General features: G+C 30.3%; 3 protein-coding genes across 6 annotated transcripts in view; 1 reads left to right on the top strand and 2 right to left on the bottom strand.

Moving 5' to 3' along the window:
* LOC124425193 (tyrosine-protein phosphatase 10D) overlaps positions 1 to 4057 on the top strand; it is a 38066-nt gene extending 34009 nt beyond the window's left edge. For all 3 annotated transcript variants that reach the window (XM_046965202.1, XM_046965201.1, XM_046965200.1), the window contains one exon: positions 301 to 4057. In XM_046965202.1, coding sequence (XP_046821158.1) covers positions 301 to 332 — 32 coding nt within the window. In that variant the 3' untranslated portion in view covers positions 333 to 4057. The remainder of the gene's footprint in view (positions 1 to 300) is intronic.
* On the bottom strand, positions 873 to 7783 carry LOC124425197. Of its 2 annotated transcripts, none has more exons than XM_046965208.1 (4): positions 7191 to 7783; positions 5496 to 6825; positions 4984 to 5230; positions 873 to 4579 (listed from the first exon to the last, which is right to left on the bottom strand). In XM_046965208.1, exons 2-4 carry the CDS (start codon positions 5685 to 5687, stop codon positions 4353 to 4355), a joined length of 666 nt encoding a protein of 221 aa, XP_046821164.1. In that variant the 5' UTR covers positions 5688 to 6825; positions 7191 to 7783; the 3' UTR covers positions 873 to 4352. The 2 variants fall into 2 exon arrangements, with proteins under 2 accessions (XP_046821164.1, XP_046821162.1); XM_046965206.1 differs by lacking the exon at positions 7191 to 7783 and having other exon boundaries at positions 5496 to 5697; positions 6298 to 6970.
* A 4198-nt stretch (positions 7784 to 11981) lies between these two features.
* LOC124424628 (protein yellow-like) lies at positions 11982 to 18045 on the bottom strand. Its single transcript, XM_046963963.1, has 7 exons — positions 18003 to 18045; positions 16609 to 16933; positions 14354 to 14483; positions 14118 to 14280; positions 13473 to 13832; positions 12830 to 13018; positions 11982 to 12743 (listed from the first exon to the last, which is right to left on the bottom strand). The coding sequence occupies exons 2-7, from the start codon at positions 16886 to 16888 to the stop codon at positions 12561 to 12563; spliced, it is 1305 nt and encodes a 434-aa protein (XP_046819919.1). The 5' UTR covers positions 16889 to 16933; positions 18003 to 18045; the 3' UTR covers positions 11982 to 12560.
* Between the last annotated feature and the right edge of the window lie 6770 nt (positions 18046 to 24815).

The raw sequence follows: 24815 nt of genomic DNA, 5'->3' as shown, positions 1-24815 counted from the left end.
CTAAAATTCTCATTTCCAAATAACTATTATGGTTAAGAAAACAAAAAAAAAAGAAAAATGAAGAAATTATGAATAATCTTATTAACCGTAAAACATTGTGCCAACACGAGTTGTATATTCGTGTAGAAATAGTGAAAGCATTGTTTTCTTACTGAATTAATGCTGTATTGATATTCGCTTTTCATCGATGCGTGTTTCATAGAACGCATAATTTCTAATCGAAGCATGATTTTGATACGATGAATTTGCAAAAGTTTTTGGTAACAAAATAATCATTCCTTTCCTTGTATATCTTTGCAGATGACGAAGGAATAGCCGAGTCGGGAATGTGATGATCCGATTATTGGTTATTAAGGATATCGACTTGCGAGCATGGACGTCCTATTTCTAAAATATGTTAGTATCTGACGTACGTCTGATTCTTCAGGGTTTTCTGAATCTCGCCGAAAGAAAGATCAGAGAAAAGTCAGAGGGATTTAGGGAAGATATTTAGAAAAGATAAAATCAAATAACAAATGAAACAGAGAAAGAGAAAGAGAAAGAGAGATAGTACGATCAATTTTATAATCCCATTTGGAATCTTTCACGTTGTCGGATGTTTAGCTACTCACCGACGATAAGTATAATCAATCAGAGGACTTGTTCGACTCAATAACGTTGTCCATACTCAGTTTCATCCGACCGAAAACTTCCAGTTTAAAGGGAGTTTGATCTCATCGATTTACTCTTATTGCAAACAATTTTTGCTCTAATGCTGTTATTAAGACAGCCTTGTCAATCTTGAAGACAAGAGGAAAAGATTGAATTTGAAGCTGTCAAGTGCATTCATCGAATGACAAAGGAATACAACGCTGTATGATCGTTGTTGCTTGAAAAAAAAGAAGAGAGAGAGAGAGAGAGAGAGAGAGAGAGAGAGAGAGAGAGAGAGAGAGAGAGAGAGAGAGAGAGAGAGAAGTCGTAATATATCGTATACGCGTAGCTGCCATTTTCTGTGCATAGTAATTATCGTACGTGCTCGCGTTGATCCCTTAGATAGATACAGATTTGCATATCATAATGAATTACCAAGTGAACAAATTCAATTGGGTTGTCACGATCGATTCGCTTTCGTTTTAAATGCACGTATGAACATTTAGAAATTTGAAATTATTGACAAAATATTTTGTCCAATTGTTTAAAAATTAAATAAGAATTTTTATAATTCGAGCATTCTTCTTTAAGATTACAAATTTATGATGAATTTAATAACAAAACGTTCGAACGTGGATTTGTGACGAGTGCGACGTCGAAATTTGCTATTTCATCTAGCCGTTATCAAAAATGACAACCATCCGTCCAAGAGCCGTTCTAGACGTGCCAATTAAGTGTTAAAGAATTAATTAAATGAAGAAAGAAATAAAAGATGTGGACGAAGCGGGAAAAAATGTGAAGATACTGTTTTTTGAATCATTACTCTCGAGTTAGGCCAAACAAGTGGGAACAAGAAACTCGCATCTTCGTAGAAGCCATATCACTTTTTCATGGATAAATCACTAACCGATAACGTGTCTTTATGGTTATCGAACTATTTCAGACGAATATCTTGTGAAACGTTTAATATATTGCTTTCAGTATTTAAGTTCGATTTTTTAATGCAATTAAAGAAGGTACGAGAGAGTACTTAATTTTTCGTAAAACGACAAAAGCGAGAGAGAGAGAGAGAGAGAGAGAGAGAGAGAGAGAGAGAGAGAGAGAGAGAGAGAAAGCAACATTCGAAACGATAAACAACGAGGTCCAATCGAAACATTTTTTTGCGATATTTTTCCGATTAGATAGAAAAAAAGAAGTTTTCAAAAGTGAGGAAATTTTGGAATAGAAGGGACATCGCGTATTTTTGGAAAACTTTTATTATCTAATAGCGAATTGCTGAATGAAAAATTTTCTTACGTTCGATATGAATCAAGAATGTTCAAAAACCGGAAAAATCAACGAAGCATTGTAGGAACGAAATCTTAGACTCGGTAAATGCATTTTGCACATGTCTATCAAAAACAAAAAAAAATGATAAAGAAAACGAAAAACGAAACGAAACAAAATAGATTAAAAAAAAAAAAAAAGGAGAAAATATGTAGAGTGATACTGTTTTCCATAATAAAAGCGCTAACTTTTGTGTACGCGTATGTATATGTATGTGCAATCAATAATCGTACTTGTTGATATTTTTTAAAGATAAAAATGAAAAGAAAAGGAGGAAACGAATCTCGCTAATTCGTAGTTTCTACCGCAGTGTTCTTAGGTGCAAATAATCTAATCTAAGGTGCCCCTCCCTCTCTACAGTATTCCTCCTTATGTTTAATTTTTCTATCTTTGGGTAATCGGGCCATTGTAAATAATTATAAATATATGAATATATATGTATACAAATATTTCCTAGGATGGATGCAAGGACAATGCTTTCTTTTTTACTTTTCTAATATTGCTAAATATCATTTTCATTTGTAAGCTTTACGATTTAAAAGAAACGTCATGCTTATCATCAATTAATCTTCTAAAATTTCTGAATTTTACCAGAAGAAACGAAACGCTCGATATTCTTGGAAAATTATTTTCGGTAAAGACTTTTTTCCCCCCAATGAGAAGTACTTGCGTTCATTCGTGTGAAACTCATTCATAGATACAGGCATATGTTCGTTAGTCTAATCTCAAATAATGAAGTCGTGAGCATGTAAGATACAAAAAATTCGCAAACGCTTTCATACACTTCTCGTTACTCGATAATAGAGTACTTTCTAATTGCTTCCAACGTTATTTCTTATTTGCCAATGCTCGTATTATCGTCGAAATATATTCTTAGAGGTATCTTCGTACGTAATTAAGTAATATATTCGAGGGATATTTATGCAATTCGACGTTTAAAATTTTACAGATTTCGGTGACCATATCAAAGTACGAACGAGAAAGGAAAATGTATTATATATATATAAGATATATATATAAAAGAAGGAAAGAAACATTTTTCTTAGAAGTCAGTAACATTTATAGCGCTACTGAAAAAAATAATACGCGACTTTAGCCGCGAGCATTACCATTAATAATTTTATGTTATTCTGTGATAAAACACGATTTGTGGTTCGCGGAGAAAGAACTACACATATATATATATATATATATATATATATATATATATGTAGATAGAAATAGAGAGAAAGAGAGAGAGAGAGAGAGAGAGAGAGAGAGGAGAAAATGAAAGATAAGGGACATTGAATACAATAATTTTTTCATTCATTTTCCGTGCAGGTAGAAAATAGTCGAAAAAGAATAAGAGAAGAATCAAATACGAAGGAAAGATGAAATTTACATAGGCGAAAGACAACAAGGTGATAGATAATAATAATGATAATAATAATAGTGATGATAATAATATTAATATTAATGATTCGTGGTATGTTTTGAATTTATTATGACGTTGTAAATATTAATGATAATAAGCTTGATGTTAAGGATCTACACACTTATATATACATATACATATATATATATATATGTATGTATATATATTTTAAACACAAGGTATCCGTATAAGGATGAAATAAAAATAAATATGGATGCCGAACTGTTTTGTATATAAACATTTTTTTACGAGATTATTGCGATAACAGCACGATGCGATTTAAAACGGAGAATGAACCTGCGAATAAAAAAGAAAAGAGAAGAATTCTCATATCATCGATTTTCTTTGCGCGTATTTCGTTTGTTTGTTTTTTTTTTTCATTAACTCTTTCTTCTTATCGATTCATTTTCGCAGTCACTTCTCTATACCAGCGTAATTACAAAAAGTTCGTAGGTTTATTATTATGAATGAGATATACATACGTGTGCTGTGGTATGGAAAAATTATATGGAAAAAATTTGCGCAAATGTAGTGTGTGTATGTGTATATGTGCGTGCGTGAAAGAGAGATAGAGACAAATTGTTCCACGTATTTTGCATAATCAATACGACTATGCAAAGGAAAAATAAAAAAAATGTGGTATGGTAAAATGCACGTTCATCAAATAAACGATGCTGATTCTGATAATTGATGCGTATTTTTTATCTTTGGACATTTTGTCTTGCACAATCGTTTTTTGAACTTACAAATAAATTTATTACTCTATTTTAATATTTTCTCAAGAAAATATCGCCCAACGATTTTCTTTTGACCGATTCTTGCATAAAAGAAAACTAAAAAGAAAGAAAGAAAGATATTGCACTTAAAGTTGACATTCTGTGTACTGTATAATGATGTCTTTTTTGTTATTGCTTTTTTCTGTTCTTTTGTACGTTTTCACGATTATAAGCTATAAATTTGTATGGATCGATCAACGAGAAATTTAAGGTTTGTATGCTAGATTAAAATTTCTTTGGGATGATCTCGTTGGTTGCTGCTTTTCAGCCGCCGATGACGATGAGGATGATACCGATAATGGTGGTTTTGAAGATTTCTGGGACAATATTTTCGAACTCATTGGTAATTTCGGAGGTAACGAGGACTTTTCTTTTTCCATTGTTTCGCGTAAGTTGTTTGAATTGCTCCTATTTCTGCTATTTGCCGAACGACCTAAAAAAAAAGTAAAGAATTTTTTAATGCTTTCATCGTTGTTTTTAACAAATATATTTTGTACAACGAGAGTTAATTTAGAAGACGATGAAAAGAAGAAACTTTTTTGAATTTCTTTCTCTCAGATAAATTAACCTTGCTCCTTTCTCTCTTTTCATGAATTATTAATTTGTATTAATTTTTAATCATTTTCGTATTAATAAATGTAAATTATACCGAAGTTATGACATAAAGAAAATTCTTAAAAAAAAAAAACATGTTATACTTTATGAAAAAATTTGTTAAAAATATGTAAAATTTAGGAATAGTATAGGCTTTTTCTTTTCTTTATTTTAACAAGTCTCATTTTTTTATTTTTTTATTTTTTGAGACTTATGAAAATGTTTAACATAGTTACTTAGTACCTCTTAGATGATTAAACATTCTTGAAAAAATTCCGGGGGATTCTTCCTCTGTCTTATCAACGGTTTCGATGTTCACATTAGTCGAATGTTTACGAAAAATCCTACTCAAGGATCCAGCACGTGGATGAGGAAAAAGCTTCTTTGGTGCGCCATCTTTGTCCACCAACTTCAACATTCTTCCCAAAGAATTGGTTTTGTCCTTCCTCGAAGTTTGCTCGTCGTATTTTTCCTCAGATTCTGTTATACTCTATCCATAGAAATTTGTTTTCCAGATAATTGATGTTTTTCCAAGAAAATTAAAATATTCAAAAATGTTGTAAAATGTTCAAAAATATAACGTTATATCGTAATGAATAATAATGTCTTAAAGCAAATAATTGATACATATCAACAATTATTATTGCTTTATTTATGTGCTCTGTTGTTCACTAATTCTTTTTTGTTAATATATTCGTAATTATACCATAAGTTAATAATTGAATAATAGAATCGTATATTACGAGATTCCTAACCATTACATTGTCCAAGTTTATTTCGGCTTTATCCATCTCGCATGTCTGTCCTCGGGATTTAAAAATCCTACCAACTCTATCGAGTGTTACGGTTTTAAGCCTCCTTGTATCTGCTTTTATGGTATCATTTCTCAATGGTTTTCTAATAACTTCATCATTGTTCACGTTTGCTGCGATTACGTATGAGGTCATCGTCAGTTACCTTCAGAATTATGAAAAATGCGTATATGTGTGTATGCGTGTATGTGCGTTCATAAATGTCTACATTGATTTAGATTAATTTCCATACATAAGAAAAGAGAGAGTCAACGACGGAGACAATTTTTTAACAAGTTTTCTTTTTTCTCTTTTTTATTCGACTCACTAATTAAGGGAACATTTATTTCTTTCTTTTTCACAATTGTAAATATCTGGAAAATATTTGAAAAATTTAATTTAAATCCAGTAAATTTACATTCGATCGTCCTACTTTTTTCAATAGACATTTGATCGCAAAAAAAATCTCTGAATGATTAAGAGTAAATACTTGGTTAGGACAAATATACGAAACTATGTTTAAGGAGGATCGTTAATCTTTTTTCCGGTAAAATTTTTGAGCTTGGATAATAGAAAGTGTGTAACAAAATCGATTAGCGTTTTTTCTTTGTTGACGACACAGGACTCGCATACATACACATTTTAACACGAGCTACTCTTGTGATAAATTTAAAAGTATATATTCGTGTTTTAGTACAGTTTGTTCAGAAAGTATTAAGTTAGAGAAACATCTAGTATTTTAATTAACGTAAATTAGTTGACTCACTGGAAAGTTTACGTGACGTTATTGGCACAGCTTCCTTAATTACTTCTTTCGTTCGAGTTGTACCGTCATCTTTACCATAACTAATTTCGCCAACTGCAACCTAGTAAGGATATTTTCTTTTTATTTTTGTTTTAACTTACATTCTCCATTTCGTTGCCCATATTTTTTTTTTCCTCTTTAGGAAGAACCAAAACGAGCTAAGTAATCGTAGTCGTATAAAGATTACTATAAATCGTAAATTAGTTAAATAAAAAAGGGATGCCCTTCTAACATATATGACTATAATAGACCTTCTTATGTTATTACATTTATTCGAGTTAAAAACAAGAGTAAGTATAATAAAAGTAGTTTCATATACCTCTTCGATTTGCGTTGCTTGCATGTTTCCTTCTTCTTTAACTTTATTCTGAAAGGTGTTAACGATGAAGCTATTGGAGTTCTTTTCAAACTTGCAAAACAATTTATCGTCTTTATCTTTTTGAGATATTTCACCTTGCGTTGTGATCGATGATAGTCTTGAGATATTTTCTAGAAATATTTTTCTTTCTTAAGTAAACACGTGGATATATTGAACGGTATCGCTGAATTTATGCGGACATTTCGATCGAAAAAATTTTTTATTGAATTAGCAATTGATTCGAAAGTGTTTATTTAAAACTTTTTATCATCTCATATATAAGAACATAATTTGATCATATAGAAAGGCGATGAAAATGAATTTATTTAGGTATCTCACTCAAGATAAATGAACAAAAGAAGAAAAAATATATATCCGCCTTTTCTTTATCCTAGTTACAATTAACTATTATCTTGATCAAATGGATTGTAGATCATTCTTTCAGTCCAAAATGTATATACTTCTTTTCTTTATCCTACTTACATTTAGCAATTACCTTGATCAAATGGATTGTAGTTTACTCTTTCAATCCTATTCTCTTCTATTCTGTTTTCTTCGTTGAAATCTTTACCGAGATACTCGGATTTATTCAGATTTTCTTGATTCTTATCATCGATCGATGAGACATCCTCACGTTGATTTGTCTTTTTAATTTGATTGTCAAGACGTCGGTGGATATCGCTCATTCCTGTTAAAGGAGAATTAATGGAGAAGGACACGGGAAGAGGAAGAATATCCTTCCTTTCTTCCTTGCTTCTCTCCTTCTTTGTTTCTTCTATTTTCCTTCCTTTTTTAGTTGCTCTTGCTTTCACTCCCGCAATTTATTCCCCAAGTCTAGTTCTTATTTGTTGCATAAAATCTAGCAATACGCTTAGTCACGCAAAGCCGAACCTTCTTCATCTAATTTACCGTGGCTGGACTCTCGAGAGAATAGTCGAGCATCGCCTTCTCGACTTCTACTGTTTCTTCACTTCTTCTTTTCTCATTCGTAGCTCGTTTCACGGTATCACGCGAGAATTCTTTGAAAATGAAATTTGAATTAGTACTAAAATTCGAGTGTGATTATACCAATTGAATCTTAGAATTCAGATTTCATACGGCTATATATGCATGCATATAGAATTAAATTTTTTGAAATAGATCTTGTATGGTATTTTCTTATATCGTTGACTTCTTTTTCATTTCATTTATGCAAAAAGTTTTAATTATACGAAGAATTACAGTTTGAACGATGGTCGATTATTATGAATGTTTGTTATTTAAATTAAACAACGTACTACTTTCATGTAAGTTTAGTTAATGTCTTGCTCGTTTATATTGTAATTTACATTTTCAATTAATGTCTTCCTGATAATGAACATTTTAGTAATTATATTTTATTTCTTTTTGTAAATTTTGTTTATATGTATTTTTTTTTTTTTTTAAGAAAGAGATATTTAATCATTTTCACCATCTCTTTCTTTTTTTCTGTATTTTTCATATTAATGATTTAAAACTATGAAAGCAGAACTACTTTATAAAACAAATTAATTTTACTATCTAACCAGCATCTGTTATGGGTAGATAAAAATGCTATTTCAAACGAGTTCAAGCATAGTAAAAGAATAACAATGTAAATAAGAGAATAGTACATCGGGAACGCCGGAAACGTTGCTTGTAGAGTCACCATTATTCTAATACTCACATGAGTATTCGCAGGCGTGATTAAAAGTCCTATCGAGAATTTTGTTTTATTGTTCGAAATATCGATTAGAAAATCAAGAACGCAAATTTTAAAGTATAGTCATCGTTACCTCGTGCGTCTCCAGATGTAGCAACCTCCACGTGGTGAGACCTGGATCGGTACTATCGGTTGTGATTAATCGAAATCTAAATCTAGATTTTATAAAGCAAATACTATCGGGCGAATGGCTATTTATTTCGGTACGTTTCCAAAATATTTTCTTTCTATTTCTAATCAAACATTAAATTATTTATATTTTACATTGCTGATGATACTTCGATGGATAAATAGAATTCTAAAATAATGTCTTCGAGGAACACACTAAAAAATTCTGATTTCTAATTTAAATAGATATAAGATTTTAATAAGAAAAAAAAAATTTTTTTTCTCTATTATTGAAGACTTAGATTTTATTTTTTTTATTTTTTTAGTAATTTTTAAAGTAATTGTAATAGTTAATAGTATAAAAGAATAAAGTTAACGTTAGCCTCTTGTATTATTTTTTATGTTATGTGTTATATATTTCATCGGTAGTAATATCAAGCTAATGTTTGCTTAAATACGATTTAACTATTTGTATAAATAATTAACTAGAATATAAAAATATAAGGTTTATATTAATACCAAACTCTTTTTAATTAATCTACCTTTAAAGAATTATAATCTGGCATATAGTTTTTTCTTGCTTTTGTCAAATGTATTACTATTTATACTACATATCAAAATTATTGTCACACATTAATTGAATTATACTTAGGCATGTCTAAAAGGGATATATTCTATATAAGCTTATACACTATATACATTATACGCTATATAAGCTTATATATGTCTATGATGAGGATAGTATTTTCTTAGCTGTTCTTTCATAGCTGTCACATATGCTATGGACAAAAGGTGTAGAACTACCATGAAGACTATGTTTTTAGAAAAGCTGTCGATAAAACAGAGGTAGATAAAGTAGATATCTATTGATCTTAATTCAAGAAAAATTTGAATATATGTGCATGGTAGTTACTATTATTTAATAATTAAACAATTAATTTTATATTAAATTACTTAGATCGATAATTTGCTGATAAATACAAATGTTATATTATTCATTTATTTTTATTCTTAAATCTATAACACCTGTATATCTGCAACCTTATTTACACAGTCGTAAAAAAATATCGATTATAAAAAAATTATGTCGATTATAAAAAAATTAACATACAATTTAATATAATGAAATTTAATACAAGTAATTTAAAAACGGACAATATATGTCCCTTGCTAATAAAAATGTAAAGCATACAAATTAAAAATCATCGAATCTATTTTAATAATCACCGAATAAGACATAGGTTTAATCAACTGACCGTTCGCGCTGAGTAACAGCACCTATAATTAGTATTTTCGAATAAGATCTGATCGCCTCAAATCGGACAGCTCAGTTTCCATGAAAATGAAACACGACGGTTAATAAAGGCAAAACGTGTTGTTCGTTATTACTTCGTGGGAAAGGAAGGATTGGAATGGAAAATAAGACAAAAGATTGATAATGAAGGAGAAAGAGAAACAAGGAGCAAGAGATAGAGAGGAAAAAGAAAAAGAAAAAGAGAAACGAACAAGATGACGAAAAGAACGACGAGAAAGCGTTTCGATGCGAAAGTTGCCGTGCGAATAACTCGTTACCAGAAATATATCGTCGTCTTTAAGGGGGGCGCGAGTTGGCTCGAGCCAACCAACCCATAATTACCGGCGCCGATGGTAAAAAAAAGCCGAGGGTCGGCCTGAAGCAGGCACCTTTTAAAAAGGTGTTAAAGCGTGCCGCGGGCGTGGGTAGGTGTTAATTTAAAACAAACCTAAGGATAGTAAGCTGATACGAAATCCAAAAGACCAAGCACCGAGTACTCATGTTGCCTTCTGAAATAAAATTTGATCGAGAAACGTTCGTTCTTTCTTCTTTCTTGATTCCTCGTAAATTGGAATCGGTCTCAAGTAAAAAGAGAATAAAAAAAGAGATTAGAAGGAATTGTAGACTGCTTAAAATTTTTAATAAGTATTCGTTGAATATTTGTTTTGTTTTTAACATTGTACAGAAAGTTTCGACGACGATATATACAATGCACGTTTAAAGATTGAATCTGGATTTTAAAACAAGCATTGATCGTATTATTACAATTCATCTAATTTTTAGAAATTTAAACTTTTATTCATTTTATTTAATATACATATAATAAAAATAATAATACCTATAAATAATTTAAATTAAAAAGTTTTGTTCGAGCGATAGCGAAAAGGAAGGCCTCATGAGAAAAGATTCTTGATCTTTTCTGATCTTAAGATTATAATCCATGCCGATGCCCATAATGCACATCGTGCCTGATCAGGATCGACATGTTAACGAGACAGACTTAGAACCTTTGAAACTTCTTTTATCGATCGAAGAAAGATGGCAAGAGGGAAAGAAGAGATAAAAAAGGGAGAAAGAGAGAGAAAGAGAGAATGAGAGAGAGAAAGAGGGGAATGAAGGGCTGCTTTCCAAATTGAAAACACCTTTGTTATCATCTACAGCAATCTCATGCACATATCTCGTTCGGCCTCTTCTAATCGCCAGTTAGTTGCGCCAAATGCTACGATCTACGATCCATAGATCGTAAGAATTAGCATTTGAAGCGAGAATCTTCCTACACGAACCTCGATTCTTATTGTTTTTTCTCTTTTTCGTACCTTATCCGTCTTAAAAATTTTTAGATAAATTTTTTTTCTAGATAGAATATGCTCTTTTTTTTGTTATTTATTTATCTAAAGTATTAAAGTATTTTTAAGTTAACTTTTACACAAGATTATTTTATTATATGAGTCACATACAAAATATTCTATTATAGTTTTTTCATTTACTTAATATAACGAAATAATAACAACAACGAAATATCAAAGAGTTCTAAACCTGAAATTCGAAAGAAAGAAAGATGATGAACTTGCGTTCTCCGGCAAGATCATATTTTACTGGCGGGGGCGTGAAACGGATAATTTTGTAAGAATCGTGCGAGCGATATCCGATCGTATATCAGAGCACGAAATGGCTGGTCGCCTTAAAATTATCGGAAACGAGGGCCAAACTAATGGGGCACGTCGGGCCATCTGGCTCCTGCGGGCTGGCTGATTCACGCCAATTCGATAACCGTTTTCACGCCGTATAAACGTTCGAAATTGGCCCAAGTGTTAGGATGTCTCGCCTAGTTCTTACCACTACTGCCGCCATTCTAAGACACTTTGATTTACTTCCTACGATTTTCGCGACGGTCTATAACCTTTGAGACTTGCTTTAAATCTTTGTTCAAAATCGAAATTAGAGAAGAAATATTTTTTTTCGGAATACACAAGATAAATGATCTTTGAAATATTAAAATTAGTTCATGGTTAATTAATCATATCAATCAAATGAATTAAAAATAACTAAATAATATAATTAAAGATCTAATATAATTAACATATGTATAGAAATATATATTTATTTTAATACTATATATTATCGAGAATATTACATTTGTGATATTCAAATATTTCTACAAAATTTATGAGTACACTTTATCTGTACTATAAACTCTCCCAAAGGATGGAATCGCGAAAAAAGGGATAAAATCTTGTTTAAAAAAAGAAGGAAGAAAAAAGGAAGTATTCACAACGAATCTCCATCGGAATAGGGATATTATTATTTCCTAGGAGCCTCCCGCTATCATGAATTATTGATGAGGCGGCTAGTCGTCCTGGTAAATCGCTCGAAAGGACCCTAAAGGACTTGTAAAGTCTCCGCATAGAAGCAGTGTTAACGACCAAGTTTTAGAGTAGTGGGAGGAAGAGAAAGGAGACGAAAGATAGTCGATATACATTTCTTTTCCATTTCTACCTTCTTTCCTTTATCTCGTTTTTTTCTTTTTTTTAAAAGATGAACAAGAAAAAGGAAGAAGAAAAAGAATAAGAAGAATAAGAAAACGAAGTTGCCGATCGTACAAACGACCAATTGTATTTAGATGACCGGAACTCTCGAGGCCAGCAGGAGACCGCTTGAAACCTTGAGCGGGTAAACACGTGCTTTCATCTTTTTTCAAAATAGATTTTACACTTTTTTTATACTTTATTTCGACTATATCGGTATCATCGGTCCCACCAAATGTGATTACTGGCGTATCGCCAAGGTGTGTTTTCGCAAACTGTGCCAGAGATAGCTTCCTGAACTGGTGTAGTTAATATTCTGAAGTTTATGTCAGTATAATTTAAGGTTGAAAGTAGGAAAACGGGCATCTTATCCGATATTATCCAAAGCATGCCTCTATTCACCTGAAACATTTGAACATATGAACATTTTCTTTCTTATATTATCTCGATCCCAAATGTTCCCTATTTTCTTTGAGTTTTAATCATACCTTGACGTCCGCTGGGAATATTAAAGCCTCGTCGTGTTTTGCGACTAATGCGTGATTAGCGGAAATATAAGGCAACTGAGAGTTCCAACATCCCACTGCATTTTGATCGACCAAATTGAAGAATTGCAATCCATTCTCGTCCATAATCGATGCAGTACAGTGTGAGTTAGGTCCTCTCTCTTCGAGTGCCTGTACAAAAAGAAAACAAAAAATTATGTTCAATGGTAACATTACTAATTTATTACTTTGAAAAAATATAAAGATATATAATAATAATAAATAGAAGAATAATAACAAAATGAAAGAATAATAATCTTAATTTTTGCATTAATGATTTTAAAGAATGAAAGTATAATTAAACTATGAGATCATCGTGATTTTTTTCTGATTAAGTTCTCAGAGACATGTCTTTGTCATTATCAAGATATTGTTTCTTACTCGATCAACGAATGTCATCGATCGTCTTTTTATAAACTTGATCAATTTACCTCCCGTCTTGCGTTATGTCATTCCGTTATGTTTCGTAGGCGTAGAAACGTAAATCGTAATAATGAAAACCGGTTTAAGAATCGCTCGTGATGTCGAAAGAAGAAGGAAGAGAAGAAGAAAGAGAGAAAGTGAGAGAAATCGTTCTTTTATTCACCTGGAACTCATGATAGCTGTTCTTTGCAAGTTCCTCGTTCCTCAAGATTCTCGTAGAGATGGCAAACTCTCGATAACTACTCAATGGATGAAAGAAAAGCGTTCTGTAGCCATCGAAGGCTATTGGAGAAAGACTCATACCAAAAATACCCTCTTCACCCCATTGGAAGTTAAGACCAGCAATATTGTAGTCACCAGCAAGTGGATCAGGCATGAAATAGCTATGAGTTATTCGCCAAGATTTGTTTTGTTCCCAAGAATAAACTATCAGTCCGTAACCGAGTTCATCTGACATGTAGGCAAAGGCATCATCACAGCCACCCTTTCCAAGATCTACGGCTATGTTCGCGATGAAAGTATTCTGTGAAAAATGTCCGAGAGATTAATATCTTTACATCAGTATTAATAGTTTGGATAGATTGTAATTGTATGGAAAACGAGAGTTCTTAAGTTCTTGATAATCAATATTCGTGTCAGTGAATTTATAAGAATTTTGATTCTAAATTCCAATGAAAGGTATATTGCAAATATTTAAAAATTTTTTAATAGTTTTGTGTGAGCTTATTTATTTATAATTTAAATATCTTTCTTTGGATAATATGATAAATAAATTATTGTTGTATCTTTTATAAACATATAGTCATACTTGATTGATATCGTCTGGACGGAGCCTGTACTGTCTCAGAATTTTATCTGTGTTCAAGTCGAAAATATTTAATGTATAAGGACATGCTTGCACAGTTGTATCTTCATATCCAATAGTACCAGTATCCAAAACCCATAATCTATCGCATACGTCAGCGTGTATTCTGTAAATTAAATCCATCGATCATTAAATAATTCTTAAATTTTTTTTATTCACCGATTATTATTAGTAATTACCTATATACAGTAGTTAATCCAGATCCGCAAGCACCAGCCTTATTCTGAGCCCAATTTGGATATGGAGTGAGTTTAGGTGAACCTCCACGATTTGCATCCAACGAAATGTAATTCAGTGTCGCTGGTATACCTTCAAAGATTTGTATACTATAAAAATTTATAGAAAGATATGTATGTAATTTGCATTGTATGTTCTATCAATGTTATTCAGATTATTGCACCTGAGAATTAATTTAATTAAAAACATCATTTAATATATGTAATTCACGTATTTGATCGATAGAAGTTTAACAGTCAAACGATTATATTTGAGTAGTTAAGTTTATTTTCACTTTATGACAAATTACTCTTATGCTTTATAAATAAACAGAATAATGATTCATAAGTAAAATTCTTTCGTCAATGATTATCAAATACATGCATCTCAACAGATACGTTTTCTTATAAGCGATATTAGCCAAAATTTTAATCTATATAAATTATATCTCCGTGTTGGTCGATATATTACTGTCATTTTGGCTATTTGCGATCAAATGTTACGAGAGTAAAAGATTGAGAAGCTCATTTTGAATTGAATTCTTCATGTTGTTGTTCATGTAATAAATAAATATACATATCGAACCTGTACGGAACTCATTCGACTTTACAAAATCGCTTATTTCGATTCGAGCAAATCGTTGACACGACCATTATTTTGTCGCGGAGGAGTTCATTGAACACAAAAGTACCCAGAAGGGTCCGACAAAGTCTCTTTCTCTTTCTTCTTTTTTTGCCTCTCGTTTCCTCTTTCCTTTCTTCCTTCTTTCCCCTTCGGAACTCTCTCAGCAAGTTCGGAGCCCACGGTGAATCTGAAGTTACGCGAAAGAATGGGACAAACACCGAGGGCGCATAAAAACTTGCCCTAAAGACAATGGCGATCACAGGGAGCGGTTTGTGGCTCGTTTCGAAAGCTCCTAGAAACGGAACGAGGAGGATCGAAAGAGAAGAAAGAAGAAAAGCCAGCGCTGTACCCGATATCTATTGTTTCACCGCGAATCTACATCCCAAAATACCAGCACCTTATTCTCACCTTTAGCTTCCTTTTTATCCTCGAATTTATTACTTGAACATGTTTCTTTCACCATTTTATTTTTTTTCTTCTTTCTCTTTCACTCTTTAAATCACTTTGCCTTCAACCATACAAAATTCACAATGAAAAGACGAATATATTTTAATAGGATCAACAAGGATAAGAATTAATTGAAATATATATGTTCAATTTAGAAACACTAAAAATATCAAGAAAATTACGTGTTATTTATAATTCTAGTGATTTAAAGGCAGAAACAGAAACAGAGATATAGAGAAGCAGAAGAAGAGAGTGAGAGAGAGAGAGAGAGAAAGAGAGAGAGAAGCAAAATGATGGAACATAGAAGGATCGTACACAGCGTGCCGCCATCATTGACCATCCGTGCTTGGTACAATGGCCTGGCGTGCGCCAATGCATATAATAAATATAAAACACGTAGGGGAAAAGGTATGGAGGGGATGGAGAAGTCTGATAAAGGACACGGGAGTGAATAAACCCAGGAAGAAGAGGGCTGGATTTCGTATGCCTTAGAGAAGATGGAGCTTTCGAGGAGCAGAATGAGTGAGTGAGTAAAATAGAGAAAGACAGAGAGAGAGAGAGAGAGAGAGAGAGAGAGAGAGAGAGAGAGAGAGATCCATTCAAGTTGCTCTCGCGGTTTTCGGCATTTTTTGTCGCGAACCGGAAGTCGTCCAGACAAGATTTGAATGTATACCTCCTGCGACACTGCCCTTGCCTCCCTCTATAGTTCTCTCACGGACTTCCGGTTCCTGACTTGAGACACATATGATCATCAGTGAACTAAAAGCGTGGAAGAGATGGTCCTACCTTTTTGTGTCTTCTTTTCAACAATGAGATGAAGAAGACAGACGTTTCGTATTTGTTACTTTCGCTTTCTGCCCTATCAATCATCATAATTTCTATTAAATCGATAGAATATTTTTTTATACGCGAAAAATTATGTCAGTAGTGATGACATAAATGAAGGTTTATTATTTTATTTCTATAAATTGATAAATTAAATATCTATCCGTAAAGAAAAAACGAACGTTAGAATGAATCATATTATTTTTGTAATGAATCTTTGATCGATATTTATTAGATTGATATGAAAAATGTAATAAAATGAGTAGTACAAATATACTAATAAGACTAATGAAGAAGTTACCGAAAGTGAAAGATAAGTTACCGTTTCGCCATCTTGGAACCGTGATGAAGAGCTTATTACGCCATATTTCTATACCCACTGGTAATGCATTCTCTGGTATGAATTCTCCCATTGATAAAGCGAGCCTTCTGCTCGCCTCGTCGGGATAAGCAAAATCAAGAATCTTCCAGGAATATCGTTCGAGAAGTGGAGCTCGTCCAAAGTGAGAATTCCATCCTCTAAGTGTATTACTGGCATAAATTGTGATTAAAACGGTGGATAATAGATAAATAGAAACGACGAATCGTATCAACAGATTCATTTTTTTTTTGTCTCAGACTAATTTTCTTTTTTCGTCGTCCTTTAGCTGGAAAAGAATGAAATCAATGAACTAAATCAATGAATATTAAATTGATGAATTCTTTGGTATACATGAATGCAATCAATAAATATTTATTTAAAGGATCCGTTTTAGGTTCAAAATTAGCATGGAAACAAATTTAGCCACTCCATTTTTACTAATATCATATAATTATGTTTTTCTTATGCGAGATGATTTTTTACATTCGCTCATAAATTTTCTTTCTCTTTTATCGTCACACTGTTATTTAAAAAAATTATGTATGACAACGAACGAATGAGAAAAAAATTAATAAAAAAAGATAGCCTAATTAACAACGTATATATGGATACATGTATATAAATGACTAATAAAACGAAGATTAAGCGGAGAAAAGCATGAATAAGAAAATGAATGCGAAGTGTTTGGTCAGATTTATCGCATAAAACAAAACAGGTTATTCTGGATTCGTGATATTACATTTCTCTTTATAACATGTATATGAATAAAAAAATATATATTTTCGATAACAAAATTCTTGTTATTAGATATTCCTTTATGTAAAATTTTTCTTCTGTTATAATTCATAGCAATTAGAGTCTTCCAAATGTTAATTGACGAAATAATATTATATGAATTAATATGCCGAATCATGATTTTTATATTAATTTTTTTTCAAGTAACAACTTTAAAAAAAACGTATTCTCATATTTTTGATAGTATAATCTCTATATTGTAAATTACTGTAAATAAGATAATAAAAAAATAAGTCTTTGTATATTAAACATAAAACCTTTTGAAGAATATTTATATAATAGTATAAAATCATCGATACAAATAGTTTTATAAAATTCATCAAACGATCAAATCTACACAACGCTAAAGACATTTTTATCGTCAAACCAGATCGATAATAAATGTTAATATGAACATTAAATTCGACGATATCAAGAATTCAGAATAACCTGTTTTATTTTATGCAATAAATCTGACCAAACACTTTGCATTCATTTTCTTATTTATGCTTTTCTTAGTATAAATGATTATGGAATATTAATGAATAAATAGAAAGACGATTAAATTCGTGAAAACGCACTTATCAAAGAGTGTATATTTGAGGGTGCTGTTCTAAGTTTTGCGAAATAAAGTGAGAAGACACTATTAAACTATCACTGACGAATAATGCAGATAAACTGTAGCTTTCCGTAATAGAAAGCGGGTATATATATAGCCAAGGAGAAGGAGATCCCTAGCGGGTTCATTTCACTTTATTCTACGTCACGAATCTCGAGAGAAATGTACCTCGATGTATGATAGTTGACTGTTTCGCCAATGAGCATATATTTTAGCTTTTGGTAATAGTACTGCTCATCTTTTATTATAAATTTTACATAAATCCTAAAACGAAAGTAAGGCATTAAGGGCATTTCCCATTTTTATTTTATAACTTAATTATAATATCCCTATTATATATGATTTATATCAAATGCGAATTGGTAGCTATTCGGTATAAATTTTTAATTCTGACTTGGGTGGTCTTTTATTATTTTGATTGAATTCTTATGGATTTAAACATTCGTATATTTTATTCGTATGTTTTCGTTTTTTATAATATCATATTCATAAATATATTCATTAAATTCTGAGATTATACGATTGATATATGAAATAATTTTGCAAATGTCTATACTTCATTTAAATTACATTCACTTCATTTAATTTTGTTTGTAGTATTACGTAGGTGTATTATTCGATTGCTATTAACATATCACTTATTCTGTATTAAAAATGTTTTAATTAATTATAGTATGTTGGATTTTGAATTGCAAATTTGATAAAACTAGTATATGGCGAAAGTATGTGAAAGTGAGGACGGATGTATGACAAATAAATGGCTAGATGATACGATGTTCAAGATCGAAAGAAAACAGTCAATAAGATAGTGATAAAGTTTAGTTTAAAGTTTTCAAAAAGTGTTAAAAAGAGAAAAGTAAGAACAAAATATAAAGAGTTAATGTTGCTATTTTATAATTACCATTACTATATAAATTCCTAAAATACAAAGTATAATTTCCTATTATACAAAAAATAATTTACTAGGCTTACAAAAATATAATTAGAAACAAAGTAATCAGAGAGATATCGATATTTTGGTAATTGTTAATTGTAATAAATTTTATTTTATATTGATTGCAATATAAAATACAGAAAACCGTAACACTTCAGTGTATACCTGCACCTAATTATGTTTCTATGTTTCTATATTTGTGTTATGATTTCAAACGAATTTCTAATTTATTAGAGTTTGATGCAATAGTAGTATTATATTACATATCTGTCATAATCGATCAATCGAAAATTGAAAGTGTGCGTAGGAAGTATATTGAATGCGGAAACATTTAATGAATACGTTTCAAGGGACAAAAAGACCATTCATTAAGAGTAATGAGTTGCCGACAAAAAATCGCTTTATGTCTCATGGATGATCGGTTACGGAGAATAAACACATATACATGCACGCACTCTATTATGAACCGGTAAAGAACCGCACACAGAGAAACAAAACCCCTTTTCTTCCGCGATTTTTTATTAATCGTCGAGAAAGCACATTCTTTTAAAGAGTAATCAAAGCTTGACAATTTAACGAAAAGTCAAAGAATACTTTAAACCTGTAATTTCGGTTTAATTTATTATTACTACCCTTTTGATTACGTCCGTGTTAACGAGCACCCCGATTTAAGATCGTGAACATAATTAGTCCAACAGCTTTTTTCGGACTAATCGTTCGATTTTTCAGAAATTTCGGAATGAAATATTGTATGGAAATTGTTTGAAGGCATCCAATGAAAATGATTCGAAATTGTTTTGAAAAACATTGTTCCGTTTAATTTGTAAAAGAAAATTAATTACGATTAGCGGTAGAAGAATCCGTAAAATATATAAAAAAGAAAAGTATGCGGAATAGAAAATGGTGAAGTATACGAGATAAAACGTAATGCTTTTGTCTTATTTAGTAAACCGAGAAGTCCTTATTAATACAAAACGAGTATCTATTAAAAGAATTAAAAATATTTACCTTAAACGTATGGAACAATAACAAAAGACAGTTGTACATATGAGATCATCACGGATTCCACTTTTACTTATCACAAAACTATCTTACATACTATAAATAAAAATAAGTTATAAGAAAATATTGTTTCGAAATTAGTTGAAAAGAATTCACTATTGTATAATTCATTACAATCGATTCTTTCTTTTTTTTTATATAAATAATTAATAAGATAAAAACTTATAGTTAGTTCGGTATGGTGCTAAGTTTCTATTTAGCAAATTTCAATTACATGTTGAGATTAATGGATGGCAGATAGTATTTTTTAATAATTTAGAAAGTATAGAGAGAAAAAGAAATTTACATACAAATTTGCATGTATTAGTAATATTGTGGTAAATTTCTTAAATCACTTTCGATGATCTACTTTATTTTATTGCCTTGACACAATGAACCTATTCGTAAACATTTCTAAAACACATTCGATGCTAAGCCTTTTTTCTCTTTCACATAACAATGATATTGATCTATCAAGTGATTGATTGAGGTGGTTTATTATCCGTTCGTTAAATACAAACGGCAATTAGAGTTACAAGTTCGAAGGAATATTTATCATCGATTTACATTACGTTAGTCGTAAAACGATCTCGTGTTTTATTATGTTTCCTTATGCTTCTTTTTAAATTATAACGCTTTTTACTTATCCTATTTCTATAGGTTGTTAAAAAAACTTTCTTACATCTATTCAGTTAATTATCTAATTATTATTTGAGAAATAAAAACTGAAATCTTTTAATAATGAGCAATTTTTTTTTTTAACAGAATCACATAGTTTATTTTACAATTACTTAAAGTGATTCGATCAATTACGGTATTTCATTGTTAACATTTTAAAATTAAATCCTATTTACGAAAGAAAATGCTAAGTCGTAGAGATACAATTACATTAGTGTTTATTCATGTACACGTACATACATGATAGTAAAAATCTTTGCTTCGTATACACGTTTTATGCGTTTCACGGTCCATCGCCTTTAATTTATCACATTGCATAATACCTGTGAAACTATTTTCTATTGGCCGCCTATTAACCAACGTCACCATGTAAAAGTGTCACTTTTTTTCTGACATATATTTTCCTTTTTACAAACAGATAAACAGATTTGACAATTCGATAGAACTCGACAGGTCAATGCCTACGCAACCAGGACTCGTTTGATACTCGATAGTCATGCTAGAGCAAAGCAGTGGATTGTAAAAGACATTTCTAATATCTTAACATTTCATTTTTCGTTTCTTTTTTTTCTTTTCAAACCAGGTAATATACTGGTTAAATTATATAGGAATAAATGTTGGTATGTTTGGTAAAAGTTATTTTCCAAGATATTTTTCGAATATATTGCGTGATCAATAAATTAGTTCTAGAAATGAAAAAACAAATAGAGAATTAGGAAAAGAATATTTAATTAATTATAATATAATTAAATATTCCATATTTATCAAATTATAAATAATTATTATAATTAAATAAATGACGATTTTCAATGAGGTAATTTTCTTTATTCCATAATATGCAACAAACTATATATGTAATTATTGTATATTGAATCGATAGGTTAAACCGAAAGGAGTAATTGAAAATATTGCACACAAGCCTTGAAATTTTTGTGCAATATCTACAGAAAAGATCAGCGGTACGTTTTATAAGACAGCGATAACATCAAACAGATAAACGCCTGACATTACGGAGATATCAAAGAAGAAATGAAATAAAAGAAGGTGAACTGTCTCTTTAGTTAATGAAGTCCATTTTGCATTCTTTGCTTTCAATTGAATGACAAGAGCTGATTAAAATAGGGTTACAGGTATTACAATATATTTATATATATATATATATATATATATATATATATATATATATATAATAAATTTTACATTCATTCATATTTATATATGAATATTTCGACGAAAAATATTTATATTTGTGACAGCCTTACTTAAACAGGAATTTTATTCTATTCTTAAAGAATTTTAATGACATTAATAAATATGAAGATAGTAATACTATTATTTTATTTTTGATCTTTAGAATACAGAAATATTTATTATTTTTCAATTTTTCTATTATTATTCGTAAAATTCATAAAAATTTCACAATTTGGGCGGATTATAATCCATTTCATTCCTTTAGGTCATTGCTCTAATAGCCTCAATCAGATTTCGAATACTCACTTGGGTTTAACTATCTAATCGGTTGTAACTTTTATTTCTGGATAACATGTAACGACATAAATCTTGACGACTTGAAATGCAATAAGTATATACTTTTTCTATGGTTTTGCATACATACATTTCAATAGATATGTCAATTGTTGCTTTATCATGATGAAAACAGTAGCATTGTTGTCCTTGGTCGAACGAAACCTGGTCAATTCTTTGCCAACCTTAGATAATGTAACTTTATATTAAGGAACTGCATTGTACTATTTTATTATCTCATGAATAGATCATTACCCTATTCATTACCGCATCTTGTTCCAGATCTAAAATATAAATTACAGTCTTATCCTACAAGGTTATGTTTATTCAGTTTATATTACGTTTGGCGATAATTCTGAAAATGATTGATAATTTTCCTTTTGTAATAAAAGAATTTCAAGAATTAAAGAAATGTTCGTGCTTTTTCTGTTAATACTAATTTAATATGCGATCAAACACATAAATATTATAGTGTATAGGCATTATATAATACAAAATGGATTTAAGTTTACACGAAACATATACTTCATTATCCATTTATTAAAATTCTATTATGTAAAACATATCCAGAGAGAGGATGAAAAAAAACCATTTTGTATATTTATAATATAATAAAATAATGTGTGTATAATATTGTATATCCACAGAAATTTTATATGTTTCAAGAAATCAACATAATTTCGTAAACAAAAATCATTTGTAAAAAATCATATAGAGAATGAGAAATCAGTAGAAAGGTAACGAAAGAGAAGAACATTATCTCATTGCATTATGCTCGACAAAGACATTAGAAGGTGCGAAATTACGACTGAATGAGATAAATAAGGGTATTTGAACTTTCAAAAAATCCAGTAGTAAAATATTTTGCTAAATTCTGAGGTAAGGTAAATAATCTTATATGGGCATGACCATACAAGGTTTTGCAAAACTGGAAATCGTTCTTTAAATGCAACGTGGAAAGTAGACTATATACGGTATTGCCTGGAACATGGTTGGCAAGTATTTAAATTTCTACACTGTAAAGTTGTAAGTATGTTTATTATCTTTCTGGTTATTCATAGCATATTCCTACTTTAAATTGGATAGCCACCTTTCAGGATAGTCATTACCGAAGAACATACATTGGTAATTCATGCCATATTACTAGTTCATGTACTAGTTATATTTTTCGTATGATACGATGTCATAATCTTAATAAATTGTGTACGATTTAAATTGTGAATTATATATAAATAATATATACAAATAATAATACGAAATAATATATACAAATATATAAATAAATATTTTCTTGTTTCTTTATCGCTTTTTTCAAACATAATTTTTCTTAAAGGATATCGTTTTAAAGAAGATTAGCGATTAGTTATAAAGCGAGAAAAGTTTCGTTTCGAGCAACGAAATTCATGAAGGCGCATAACACGCTAGTTGGATTCTTACACGCAAAACCGATTTTTCTTTTCGATAAGGAATCATGAAAGAAAAGTGAATGACCGTGTGTGTCTTGGTATTCTCCAGGCCGTTTATACAGTCCCTTTCAAAAGTCAATATTACGCTGGCATAAACATATGTATTTCTGATACAAATTTATAAAAAAAAAAACATTAAAAAAAATTAATTAGTTTCGAAATATTTTATAATCTATAAATTTTCTATATTATTGTCAATGAAAGTGAATCATCAAATCTTCGTTGTAATATGCAAGATGAAAAAAGTTAATATAAGAAAAAGTTAAAGAAAATTTTGAATTAAAGTTTCATACAAAAATTTCAACACACTAGACCATTCGTGAATTATTAATTAAATTTTAGAAAACCGGATTTGTAAGTGATGACAAAAGAAATGAATACCCGAGTAAAATCTGGTGATAGAATTGGATTAGTTCGAGAAACATTTAAAAAGGATCAGTAATTATCAACTCGTAAAACATCTTATATGTAAAATATTCCAATAAAACAATTACAATAAAACAATTTATTGCTTTAAAGTTTGTAGAAACGTTGATGGTCGCCATGTGAAAACAGATACGTAAATAGCATTAATTCCTTGTGACAATTTTTTCAAAATAAATATATTTTTTATCTGAACCCCGTTCTTCTTAATTTTCATTATTTTTTCAAGGTAGATATTGGTTTTTGAGACACCATGTACATATATATACTATATTTTTAAATGTATACAATATCGTATGTTCGTGGGATTCAAATGCAATTAGTGATATTAGAGAGGAAAACATTTCTATTTTCTTTATCACGTGCACGAAGACATATAGAACATTATATAACATCTTATTTTTTCGCTATATTTTCTATTTCCTTTAACTAAAGGAACTTTTATTTATAATAAAGTTAAATTAAATTTGGAATTCGAAGAGGAAATATATATATTAAACAAGTAATTAATTAAATACTCATTATTTACTTTGATGTACTTATCGGTAGGATAACCAGTAGAATAACGAACCAGACAATTATCCTCATTCAAATAATAATTATACTAACAAGTGTTCTGTATTTTATAATTGTTGATGTGATTTTCTAAAATCTATGCAAGATCAAAAACAAGATCAGATATACCAAGGTATTACCAAAGGCTTTATAA

Source organism: Vespa crabro, chromosome 6, assembly GCF_910589235.1.
Source record: "Vespa crabro chromosome 6, iyVesCrab1.2, whole genome shotgun sequence".
In the NCBI taxonomy this organism is placed as follows: Eukaryota; Metazoa; Arthropoda; class Insecta; order Hymenoptera; family Vespidae; genus Vespa; species Vespa crabro.
Note: the sequence above shows the minus strand (reverse complement) of the source record. Positions and strands in the feature narration are given on the sequence as shown.